The following is a 12,586-nucleotide window of genomic DNA, read 5'->3' as shown; positions in this document are numbered from 1 at the left end:
GCCTGTGGAATTCCTTTGTATCAGCACATTTATCTGAGGTGAACTTAAAAATACCCCAGGTGTGTAGTTAATTGCAGAAACCAGTGGTATTTTCCTGCATTTTCTGTTTTGCACTTTCAGTGTTCAAAGGAATAAGCCTGTCTGAAAATGCCAGTATCCTTTCACAGGTAACAGTTAAAAGTGATGTAGAATCTGTTCCTAAAGTATTTGACTTCAATTGGAATTTCCTAAATTTCCTTACAAAGTTAATGTTTTAAAAAAACAGTCAGCAACTAATGGAGTCTAATGGTAAAGGTGGAATTAGAATTGTAGAAAAGTAGATTGGAAAACTTTCTTCACTTTTTCAGACCAGAGTTGCTAATAAGGCTGAATCAAAAAATTGAGCTAGAAGTAGCTTATTCAGCAGATCTGCTGCATTATAGACATCCCATTTACCTTAAACACAAGGCTTTTCTCACAGTAGTTAAAAAGCACTGGTCATCTTTAATTCAAGTTTGCGGTGCTTGTGAGGTTAGTGTGATAATATGGCTGTATACCGTGGGTGACAGTCTAGTGACAGTGAAGCCTAAATATGTGTGAAGTTTAAATAAGAAGAGAATATAATTCTTTTGTGATTTAATTTTTTAGTTTGTTTGGAGTGTCTCTAGATATTATGAGTGAATTTTGAAATGGCAGCTTATGGTCACATGCTTCTCATGTCCAAAAAAGTTACTAGCAAAAGGTTTGAAGACAGTTTAGTTACTGTGCAGACTTTAAACTTGAGGACATGAAATATATTGTGGCAAAGGTAAACCTGTGAACGTGAAACAATCAAAGTTATTAATGACTAGTTTAGCCCAAGAATCACTCAGTAAACCTAAAAGAGGACATTTTTTATGAAGTAGAACAAGATTATGTGTGCAGGTTTGAAACAAGTCTAGTTTATATGGTGAATCATTAAATTCTAAGCTCAAGAAAGAGCATGAGCACACACCATTCCTGATTTCTTGCCCTGGCAGGGTACAAGTTTAATCTCAGCCAGTGCCTAAGCACCAAGCAGCTGCTTGCTTACTCCCCCACCAATGGGATCAGAGAGAGAATTGGAAGAGTGAAAGCAAAAAACCACATAGGTTGAAATAAAGACAGTTTAAGAGCTAAAGCAAAAGCTGTGCATGCAGGCAAACCAAAATGGCAGGCAGGTGTTTGGCCATCTCCAGGAGAGCAGGGCTCCATGAGGCATAACAATGACTTGGGAAGACAAATGCCATCCCTCCAAATGTCAACCCCTCTTTCTTCTCTGAGATGTATATGCTGAGCATGATGCCATATGGGTCTGGAATATCCCTTTGGTCAGTGGCAGTCAGTTGTCCAAGCTGTGTCTCCCACCTCCTTGTGCACCTCCAGCCTCCTTGGTGGAGTGGTGGGGTGAGGAGCAGAAAAGTCCTTGCTCTGTGTAATCCCCACTCAGCAATAACGAAAACATCCCTGTGTTATCTACACTGTTTTCAGCACAAATCCAAAACACAGCCCAACACCAGTTACTGTGAAGAAAATTACCTCAGCCAAAACCAACATAGTGTGTGTAGGAAAAATGCAGCAGAGACCCCTGGAGGTCAGCTTGTCCAGCTCCCCTCCTCTGGTAGGGCCACTCAGAGATGTTTGCCCAGGTGGCTTTTGAATATCTCCATGAGAGACTACAACCTCCCTGAGCAACCCGTGCAAGTGCTCAGTCACCATTACAGTGCAGTGTTTCCTAATATTCAGAGGGAACCTCCTGTGTTTGTTTGTGCTCTTCTAGTCTACTTTCATTATCCCTTACTGACGTAGCAGAACTGTTGAAAAGTTAGGCTCACTCTTACATTCTAATGCCAGTCCTTCTGGCATACTACATATGTAGCTCAGTTCAAGTAGAATTTGTTTCTTGCTTAAAAAGAGCACAGGAGAGTGTGAGGTAGGAGAAGCAGAGTCTTGTGCTTTAATACATTGCTTGCTCCTGTACCGATATGGACCAAAGTGAATGTTACATCTTACTGTTCAATGCCCGTTGCACAGTTCATCCCTTGAGACAGTTCTGTAGAGCAACAAGTACAAAGAAGTGCGATGATTACTTTTAGGATGAAAGTTCAGGAGGCCAGAGCTGGTTCTCATCTATTGCTAATGCAATTCAGTAACAGCTCTTCCCTTGGAAGGAGATTGCTGTGTGGCATCTATCCCTTACTGCTGTGTAGTGAGTGACTTAACAAAGTAATGCAAGACCGGTATCGAGCAAAACCAAATCATACTGGACTTGGACTCATCTTCACTACTGGAAGAGGTGAAGGTGGAATAACTGATTTCTTACAATAGATTGCATCACTGCTTTTGAAATGTTATTTTAATCAGATCCCAACGTGTCCTAAAATGATTCATGCTCCAAAACTAATTACATCACTTACAAAGTCTAAGCATTAAGACAACAGAAAACACATAGCAATTTTGGGTTGCTGTGGCTGCAATGTTAGTATTTTGAACTGTAGTACCTACTACAGGATTACTATCTTGCATAGCCAAGAGTTGAAACAAAACTTAACCCTTCAGTGGTAAACTTTAAAGAGCATGAGTTAGAATCCTTCACCCATTCTATACAAGTGTGCATATTCACACAGTAGCATTTACTCAAAGACAGACCGAAACATTTCTTGTCCTACTTTTATATAAGCTTCTCTCTCTTCTTTTGTCATAAGAGAGACAAGCTCTGGATTTTCACTGACTTCACCATATGCACGTGGTTGTCCAGCTACCATTAAAATAGGACCTAGAGTTTCCTGTTCCTCTTGTTCAGAGTTGCTGCCTGCTGCTTTCATTCCTGCTCCTCTTGAGCACTTGGCATCCTCTTCAAACTCGCTACTATCACTGCCTGATTCATGTAGTTTGCTTTGGACAACAGGAGCCTGATGTGTGCTAGATGATGACTTCAATTCGTGGATCAGAAGAGTCTTGAGGATTTCATTGTTGTTGACAGTTTCTTTAACAGTTTCTTCAATTTCTTTAGAAGCATTTACTCCTAATACACAATACTAAGTATTAGAGGGGTCAATAGCTTACAGTTACCACAGACATCCTACATAGATGACTTTTTCTACTCTGGATTTTTTCTACCCACACTAGAATTCTACTGAAAGTACAGACATTTCCAAGAGCTTCCCACTATAAAGATTACCACTAATGTTATTGCATGGTTAGAGCCAGAAGCTTCAGGACCTGGTACCTGACCTCTGGCTTTAGGAATACTACCCCAATCAGTCTAAAGGCTAGTTTTTAGAAACTATGATAACCACTAGTGCAGAATTGAAGCATTATTCTATCTTCTAAACAAAGCTCACTACATTTTCAATAGGAAGGCTATATTTAAATGCACTAAGGCTGATGAATTTATTTGCTAATGCTTAAAACTTACCACTGTTGTTGGTGGCTATTGTTGCTCCTTCCATGGTGCTCTGTGACAACCAGGGAGGTTGCTCTGTAGTTGTTTTTTCTCTTTTCTTTTTGTGCTTTGAGTCTTGGACATCAATAACTACATTTTGGGTGTACGTAATGCTGAAAGAGGAACTTCTGTATGCCCATTTTTCAGGGCAGCTGCAGGATTCCAGCGCACTTGAGCCCAACTTCTGATCAAAGCTAAATGGAGGGTCACATTTTGAACGGGTAAAATTCAGGGAAGAACACCCTCAGTTCCCATAAAAAAAAAACAACAAACAACCAACAAAAATCAACACCCCCCCCAAACCAACAAACAACAACCTCAAACAAACAAAAAGAACCCCAAAAACATGTTTTGTCAGCAGACTAACAAGTGATCTGGATTAAAACAATTTGCATTCCCTGTTACCTCATCTCAGAGGCAAGTGGTTCTGAACTGTTGATTTTTGCAAGGTTTTTTCAGTAGTGCATCTCAAGATGAAGCACACTGATAATGTTACTTTCTCACAGAAAGAGCTATAATCACTAGTTGAAGGAGCAATCTGAAAAATAAATCACTTAAAATAAAAAAGGTAGCAAAAATAAAATTATAAATGCACAGCAATAATTTAGAATGCCTTAGATATTACAGACTTCTTTGTTAAACAGCACACTGTACAAAACAGAGCAGAATGGAGTACAAAGTAGGCTGCAGGTTGAGTATTTCAAAGATTTTACACTGGAAAGTTGTTGGGGTTTGCAGTGATCAGAAGTTCTAGAGGGTTATGTTTATACCTTTCTGATAATTCTGGTATTTCTGTTGGCTGAGGCTCCAGCAAGTCATATGGCAGAACAATATCTTCAGTCTCACGCAGCAGGACAAAGACAGGTTCCATCTGCTCATTGAACTTCGCTAACAAGGTTTGAGCATCATGCTTTGGAAACACTGAGGCATCTTCCTCTACTTCAGTGTTGCAGTAAGTGCAGTGGAAAGTCTCTGCAACATTTTGCAAATTGGAAATTCTCATGTTCATAGGATGCAAAAAGATCAGCAGTACTTTGCTAAGCAGTCCACAGCCTGGACAAGTACCAAAACATTGCAGCTTTATTTGTTTGTTCACATTAACTAGGTGAACTCAGTTTTACAGGCAAACTTGAGACAAACTGATATTCAGGCACTTTCTATGCAAGAGGAAATGTCTGAGGAGAGAAATTTAAGTTTACTTAAATTAAATACTGACCATCATCAGATCATAAGGTTTATTTTTTTATTCTTGGATCTCATCTCAGTTCTTAATGTAAGAAAAAAAAAAAAAGACATTTGCATCTGGTTTTAGTTCAAAAAGAGTAATTTAGAGTCAAGGCATATGCTAAAACTCTATATATAGAGGCCTGAAATCTGATTCCCAACCCCAGCTCATATATTCAAGATTATTGTTCCTTTTACTTGGCCTGTACAACACTTTCTCTGCCACTGACATCCCAGCTTCTCGTGTCCCAGACCCTTGTCCACTAGCAAACAAGAAGCATATCCTTTGCTTTTATTGCAAAGTTCGCCTAGGAGACAGTTTTGTGTTATCAAAGTTATTCTCTAAGATAACAGCAAATAAACAATATAAGTAATATACCTGTAAATGCATCAAAGAGCTGATTGACTTCAAGGTCTGTGTAAGTGCTAGAGCAAGATGGACATGTAAAAGAGGACCTGGTAGTTGAATTCTGCTCATCCTCTTCTATTTTCCGGCGCACATGATCTAGTTTGTATTTTACCACATCCACCAGCACCTTGTAATTGATGTAATAGTAATTGTGCCTTGTGCTCTTCCCACTAGGCCCCGTTTCAACTCTCATACGCATTTTCACCAGCTTGTCTGCCTTGAGCATGTTGAGGACAGTACGCAGCTGTTTACGTTCATACTTGAGCAGCTGTAACAAGTCATCCTCTTTCACACAGGAGTAGTGGATCAGTATATCGAGGGCCAGGGCATACTCTACACCATAGAAACCACGCACTACATACTTGGCCAAACGCTTTAGGGCTGCTGGGACCTCTGTGATAACGTTTTGCTCCTCCATCAGGAACTGAACCACCATCAGAATGAGAAGGGGGGGAGCTGCAGTGAACCTTTCTTAGTCCTCACGGGCAGGAATAAAGCGTGTCATTTGCTGTGCTATGCTTTTGCAACAATCTTCACTGAATAAATTAATGTAAAATCCTTAACCTGCACCTGGGGATTGGGAAGGTATCAATAGATATCAAAGACTGCCTAAACTTGAAGTACGACGATGACACCTTAAATATTCATGTCCTCTTGTGTAAAAATTCACAGAAGATATCTAGGAAAACAGGTTACAGAAAGCTCGTAATAATCCTCCTTACAGAATACAGCACAGTTAACTGGTATGTCTAGGTCTGCCTGAAGTATCTGTTTGCACTCACATTCAGACAGTAAAAGTAAAAGGAAAGCCTTCAAAAATAAAGCTCAGGACAAGAAATCTTTAGCTTAGTTCATACCAACATGTGAAATAGACAAAACTGTATCTGCCTTTGTGGCAAAGCCACAAGAAGTGTTTGAGCACCTGTTCAGGGATTTTTCTACTCGCTGCTGTGGTCAGACAAAGGCCTTGCAAAGCTGGGGCACAGGACGCTCCAACTTTTCTGGCCCTCACTCAACACAGCATGTTTGGGGTACCGCATTTTCCTCTTTAGTGCTCTTCTGCCCTATAGAAGAAGGGCTTCTGGCCATAACGAATTCCCAATCCCATTAACTGGAATGTAACTAATTTTCAGCAATCCAACTGTCATAACTGTTTCTTATTTGTAAGGAGCGGAGGGAGAAGAAAAAACGAATTGAGGTACGTTTCAATAAAGCTACATCCCAATTCCCTTCTTTGAGGCAAAGGAATACATTAGTATTTGATGCTGCAGCCTCTAGCCAGACTGCTTTGCAGAGAGCCATGAAACGTGCAGTCAAATAGTGCTGGTCAGAAGGTGTGCTGGTAGAAGGATGGCATGTTATGGCACGGTACAGTGTCAGGCCTGGCACCCACTGCAGGTGGTGGTAAAGCAATTGCTCGAGCCCAGGTGATTGCATGTTGCTACACAGAGCTTCTAGGAAACCAGTGGCTTAAACTTAGCAGTAAGGAAGGATAGACAGTGTCCTCAGCCAGCTCCAGCACCAGAGATGAGGAGCATGGCTTTGAGCTTCCTCAGGGAAGTGCTCTGGAGAGCACTGAGCCTTGTCCTACCACACCGTGGGCAAAGAGCCCTGTGGCCTCCAGTACAGGCCCAAAGGAAAGCAGCCATCACATAATGCTGTAACTCAGCCCAGCCCCACTGAGGAGTGTCAAGTGCAGCCCCAGCACCTCTGTTGGAAGCGGTGCCACTCACGTACATTGGTCTGGGCTAACATCTCAGACAGGGCCAGGGTGCCCTCTGTCTGGGTCAGTGTCACATGAACTGCAGTTGGATTGTGGCACTGTTAAACAAAAGAACAAAACCATTTCTACATCTAGTCCTTGGCTAATATGGGCAGAATGCTGACTCTTAAAGGACTTGTATTAGGCACAGGTCTCATGACTGTTTCTTCTTACCCTAAGTCAAACAGAGAATTAAATTATTTCAAAGGGAGTGTGATAACTAGATAATATCATTAAGGAAGAAGTAGGACCTGAACTGTAAGCGTGAGGTTTGCTGACCTATCAATTCTCTGGAGGACTCTTTATCTCAACTTGTACTGCCTACTTGTACTTGCGTCTCTAAAGCAAGCACTACTCTGAAGTTCTTCCCAAAACCTTGATGTTAAAAGCTTGTTAGGTCCAGTCTTATAACCATGTCGTGGAAAGAAAAAAAAAGAACTCACAGAATTCCCACAAAACCCAGAAAAACACAAAACCCCCCACTACAGTCACACAACAGAACCTCACCTTCCCCCACTATGCATAAACACCTACTTTAAATATCATGAACACATCCTGGGAGACAAGGGAGAAGCCTTTTTCAAGAACAAATCCGTAGGACCCACTGCTCATTTGCAGGGGAATTTTAGATATGCAAGCCTCTGATTCAATGGAAAAGGAGATGCCTTTCTTTTACAAAAATGACTGAATTCAACCTGAATAACAGACATTCATGGAAAACACAAACCCCTCAAGAAATTTTCCTTTAAGCTACAAAAGAATCAAAATTGTATGTATTTTATAAAAAAACCTACATAAAATCAAAGCAGGGGGGAGCTTTCTCTACTGTGCTCTGCTATATTTTAGGTTTTATTTCTCCACTCCACTTTGAAAAACCTCTGCTGTCTTACAAACACCAAATCTGAAGTCTTGCAGTTCAAGAAAACTATGGATTTTTAAAAGTTGTTGTGTAGTTTTCAGTTGACAGACAGCATTTCTCTTTTAAGAGAAGCTGGAGACCACTATTACTAAAGAAAGAAGGAGGAAGTGTAGTAGCTTTTTCAGAGAGAAGGTCTTTAAAGAGAAATCTGCTCTGCAGTTCAGCTACAGTCTATGTTAAGGGGACAGGTATTTTACTACTCATGTAGATTTTTTTCCTTTTTTTTTTCCCCCAGCTGATGGCATGTATGGACAAGATATTCTAGAAATCACAGTCTAACTTCATCTGCTTTTAAAGTACTTATTTTTTATGAGGATAGGAGCTACCTTTTTATTACATTGATTATTTTTAAAATTATTCAGTAATTTAGATGTTTGAGTGGCCCTTCTGCTTATAGTTAATATGGAGCTATTATAGCCTTTATCAAAGAAATAAAGGCTATATAAAATGCAATACCTTGTTTGCCCCACAAGCAGAAACTGCCTTTAGGATCCTCTTTCTTGCTTTGGGAAACCTACACAGAGTTGCTGCTTGTGCCAGCAGGAAACTATTAAAAGCAGAATTTCAAGTTAGGAGGCATCACAATGAGCAAGTTCTGCAAGGTTTCTCTGAAGCCATATGCTTAATTAACATTTTCTTTGAGCTGAGTGAGAAGACAAAGTACCCATCTCACAATTTAAAAGGCACTAAACCAGAAAGATTTAGTAGCATTTTATCAGACTTCATATAACCATATCACTTGCAAATCAGTTAAAAGCCTTATCATTACCTCTCTTGTATGGGCAGAAAACTTCAGGCTGATATTGCAGAAAAATTGCTCCTTTCTTAAGAGCCCAAAGCAACTGCAAAACAAGCAGTTTTAAGCATTTCCCAGCCTTTTCCTAGACCTATCCGTGATAAGCCCTAATCATTACCCAGCTGGTGCAAGAGTCCCCAGATCACATTTCATTAGCAACTAAATGAGTTCAGCCTTACATACATTGCATCATGATAAAGTTATAAATCTTGCTCAATGAAATCCACCTACAACAGGCAAGGACTCAAAATGTGGTGACTGCAATCTTTGATTAGTGTTTTCATTAGCATAACTTTAGAAGACTAAAAGTAACATCATAATTAATTCTATTTGTTGTTGTTGCAAACCAAGTATTTAGTATAGATAATTTACACATTTTGCTTAGAAGCCTTCAGAACCAAACCAAGCTGGAAAATAATATCTTAAAAGGAAAAAGATGGAATTTGCATGTTTAATAGTTTCTGTATTTTTACTTATTAATTATTTTAGGTGGTTTATGTCTTCAAAAGGAAACAAAGACGATTTTTTCACTATACTTCTCTGGAAGATAAAGTTATGGATACTAATATTTTATGGGTTAGACATCTGTGCTTAAAAACAATGTTGAAATAAAGTTGCCAAACACTGTGCAGTCCAGGGTTAAAATACTAAATTCTATTAGGACTGCAATCATCACATTCCATCTCAAATCTCTGCCTCTTTCAGATTGTTTTATATATATGGGCAGTGGAGGCTGGTGTTTTGCAGTGACGTGACTTACGTCTCCTTGGTACATGTTGCAGCATGCATTGTGCTTTCGTTACAGCTCTGTATTGCTGGAACTCTGACTCTCTGGCTTACCTGGTACATGGGTCCATGGAGAGACCCCAGGTATGGGTGTTTGCATAGGACAGGTTGTGGGACTGGCATTTATAATGTCACTACAGAAGTCAGTGCCTCAGAAATAGTGGATGCCAGAAAAAAATCCCTCATATTTTAGCAGCTGTATCAGGAATTTAGGTTTGAAAACATATGTAAGGTTTGAGACTGCTGCTTAGAAAGTGCAAGAAGCGACTGTAAAAAAAATTCATGAGATTAGCTCTGCTCTTACTTGTGATTTATAGTAGCAGGGATTGGTTTCATGCCTTATTGTGGGAAAACCCTGCTGCTGCTCTTTTTTTGTTCCATTAATAAGAAACCATTTGGCAGATACTTACAGCTGAGAAGTATAATTGGCATGAACCTTCAGCTATAAATTTAAAATGTCCACACAGGTAAAATTAAACAGATATACTTCATTCCATATTGTGGTTCTCGAGCATGCTCCTTTGTTGTCATGTTACACTGGAAAATGCAGAGGAGCAAGACTACTTGCTGGTACCTGTTGGGTTTAGTCTGTGGGAAGTGTTTACAATAATACCCGTGGGTTTCCTCACCGACTGTTTTGAACAGGGAAAGTGTCGCGTAACCTCAGTGCTGTTATTCCTGTTACAGCCCTTGGCCTGTGTGTGGAAGTGTGGAACCAAAACACGAGACATGGAACAGCTTTCTAAATTAAGCAGAGTGATGGTGTGGCTGGTAACAGTGCTTTCAGAAACAGGAAATGGCAGTCCACCTGTGCAGGCTGTGGCTGACAATTCCAGGGTTGTTCGGCAGGCACAGCTAACCCCCACGTAGCAGAGGTGCTGGCTCAGCTCTGCACACTCAGACCAGGAGTGAAAACTGCCAAGCCAACAAAAAGAAAAAAGTAAAATGTGGTCTGAGAAGGCATTTCAGACTGCAGGTAGCCCTGGCACCAAGGGCCGTGGGAAGCAGGATTTGTGCCAGTATGTTGTTGTGATGTTGTGTAATAGAGATATTATCGAAAGTGGGAGCTTGAGACGGGGATAGGCAAAGTCACCTGGCTCAGTTCCAAACCCATTTGGGTGGCTGGGATGTTTATCTGGAATGGTGTGGGCATGCACTGCACTTGTAGGCTACTTGATAAAAAGAAAGCAGATAATCAAATGAGCAGTCTCGGGAGAAATAAATGTAGAGTCAGATCAGAGGTTGAAGGCAAAAATTAGTGGGTTGCTGTTTTGGGGGGCAAAGGTATTATGAAGATCCTCACAGAGCAAATAGAGTGTGCTTGGCCCACTGGCAGAGTAGGAACTAGTGTAGAAGGCCTAGTGGGAGGTTGTGATGCACACCTTGAGTAAATGGGATCTATGTTAAGTTTCTTTATTGTCCTCTCTGGGCTCAACATCTGCTGCCCCTTCTCAGACAGACAGGTGGAAGCTACGTTCTGCTGTATATTATGTTTATCTCATCAACTGATACCCAGTCTTCAGTTTAAAAAATAAAATCTCTAGCTTGTAAATTCAAGCATTACAAAATAAAAAACCACCAGGATTATATTAAGAACCTGTATGTAACCTGCTGCCCTGTGCACAAAGGGCTCTTAATCACAGTCACCTCTCTTCTTCCCCGTGCTGGCCCTTTAAAGAAGTCTCTGCCTCAGCTAACACGGGAGGTGTCCATGTTCAACACTCAACATGTGACCCTGAGCCCTGCTTATTTTATGAACCATCCAAACCTTGCATTGAAATGATTCATTTTCTTATCAGTTTCCCTATGGTGCTCTCTCTGCATTACTTACTTCCATGATCCTTGAAGGCCTGCTGGGTTCAAACTAAATCAACTTTGTTTGAGGGCTTTAGACTTTTTGCATTAGTTTATGTTTTTGTCTTCCTGATATTGAGAAAGATCAGAGAATACTGTGCCTGTGTTACATATGGAGCTCTGAGGTACAGAGTTTGAAATGAAGATTACTGAATAATTTTGAGAGCCTGAACTGAGAAGTAAAATATTAGGATTCACTTTACAGTACTTTATATGATTGCAGCACAGCTCCCTCTGTCTTGATTGCCTTTGTGATCAGTACTTCCAAAATACAACCCCTGGTATCACAGACTGGGCACCAGCCAGACACCACAATCTACTGGTTTGCCTGGGCAGCACGTGGCAGAACTGGGGTGAGAATTTAGTTGTCCCAGTAGGTACTGAGACCTGCCTGGTCTGTAATACCACCCTTTCTTTTGCAAGGCATTATCTTATTTACTGTCTTGAAAACTGGAACAAAGCAGAAGCCTTTTGCCTTTGTTATGCCATCCTCATTCATCACAGGAACGCAGCCTGTCCTATGCAGTGAGTGAAACAAGGGATCTCTGTAAAAGGAATTTTGGGATCATACAAAGAGACTGTATCTGATTCAAAAAGGAAGGGGAATGAGTGGCTCCTATGCTTCTTGGCTTCTGGCTACTTCACAGCCTTAGTATACTTCTAATGCAACTTATCTTGTTTGTAAATCTGAAGAATAGTTGCTTGAGATAACATTTATTTTTAATTTCAGTATTCTTTTCTTAGAGGATCAGTTTAGAGCTACTGTCTCTCAGCATAATTTGAAAAAAAATCTTGCTGCAGATGGGGAGGCACATTTTGGCTCAGGCTTCAGCTGACAGGAAAGGAAGGGTCAGTAGAGGAGCATACTGCAGTTCATAGCCTGCCACTACTGTGTCTTCCTGTTCTGTTTTACTTCTCTTTCCTCTGACATTTTCTGACACTTTGGCTCTTGCTTCTCTCTCTCTTTTTTTTTCCTTCTCTGTTTTCTCCTCTCCATCCCGTCACTTCTACTTTTTTCCCACCTGGTTCACGCAGAAGGTTCATGGAGCCGGACACAGCTGTCTTAACAGGGGATGGTGCATGTACACCTCTTGCAGGAATGCAGATATAACATTTTGGGGACTAAGTTGATGCAAATTATATGTAACTACCCAAAGGTTTAAATACTGGTCTAATTCAGATAGTGAGTGTAGCTTGAGAAATGACTATGTCTAATCCAAACTCCTCTAGGTACCTGAATTAAAGTTCTGCTTTGAAAACATGATGGCAGTGCAGCACTTTGTGATCTAATTTTCTTTACTACAGAAAAAAAAATATTGTTCTTACTGAAATACAAAGAGGGAAAAGCCTAGGGATGAATTTTTTTCTACACTGTGTATCTGCTGAATAGAGAC

At 40.5% G+C, this 12,586-nt stretch overlaps 1 protein-coding gene across 1 annotated transcript; it reads right to left on the bottom strand.

Moving 5' to 3' along the window:
- Positions 1-2,630: 2,630 nt before the first annotated feature.
- On the bottom strand, positions 2,631-5,514 carry LOC108492171 (general transcription factor IIE subunit 1-like). Its single transcript, XM_017804241.1, has 4 exons — positions 5,046-5,514; positions 4,213-4,414; positions 3,416-3,636; positions 2,631-3,022 (listed from the first exon to the last, which is right to left on the bottom strand). Exons 1-4 carry the CDS (start codon positions 5,509-5,511, stop codon positions 2,631-2,633), a joined length of 1,281 nt encoding a protein of 426 aa, XP_017659730.1. The 5' UTR covers positions 5,512-5,514.
- Positions 5,515-12,586: the final 7,072 nt, after the last annotated feature.

This window comes from Lepidothrix coronata, unplaced genomic scaffold (assembly GCF_001604755.1).
Source record: "Lepidothrix coronata isolate B3197 unplaced genomic scaffold, Lepidothrix_coronata-1.0 Scaffold0, whole genome shotgun sequence".
NCBI classification, from domain to species: Eukaryota; Metazoa; Chordata; class Aves; order Passeriformes; family Pipridae; genus Lepidothrix; species Lepidothrix coronata.
This window is presented reverse-complemented; position numbering and strand designations above follow the sequence as displayed.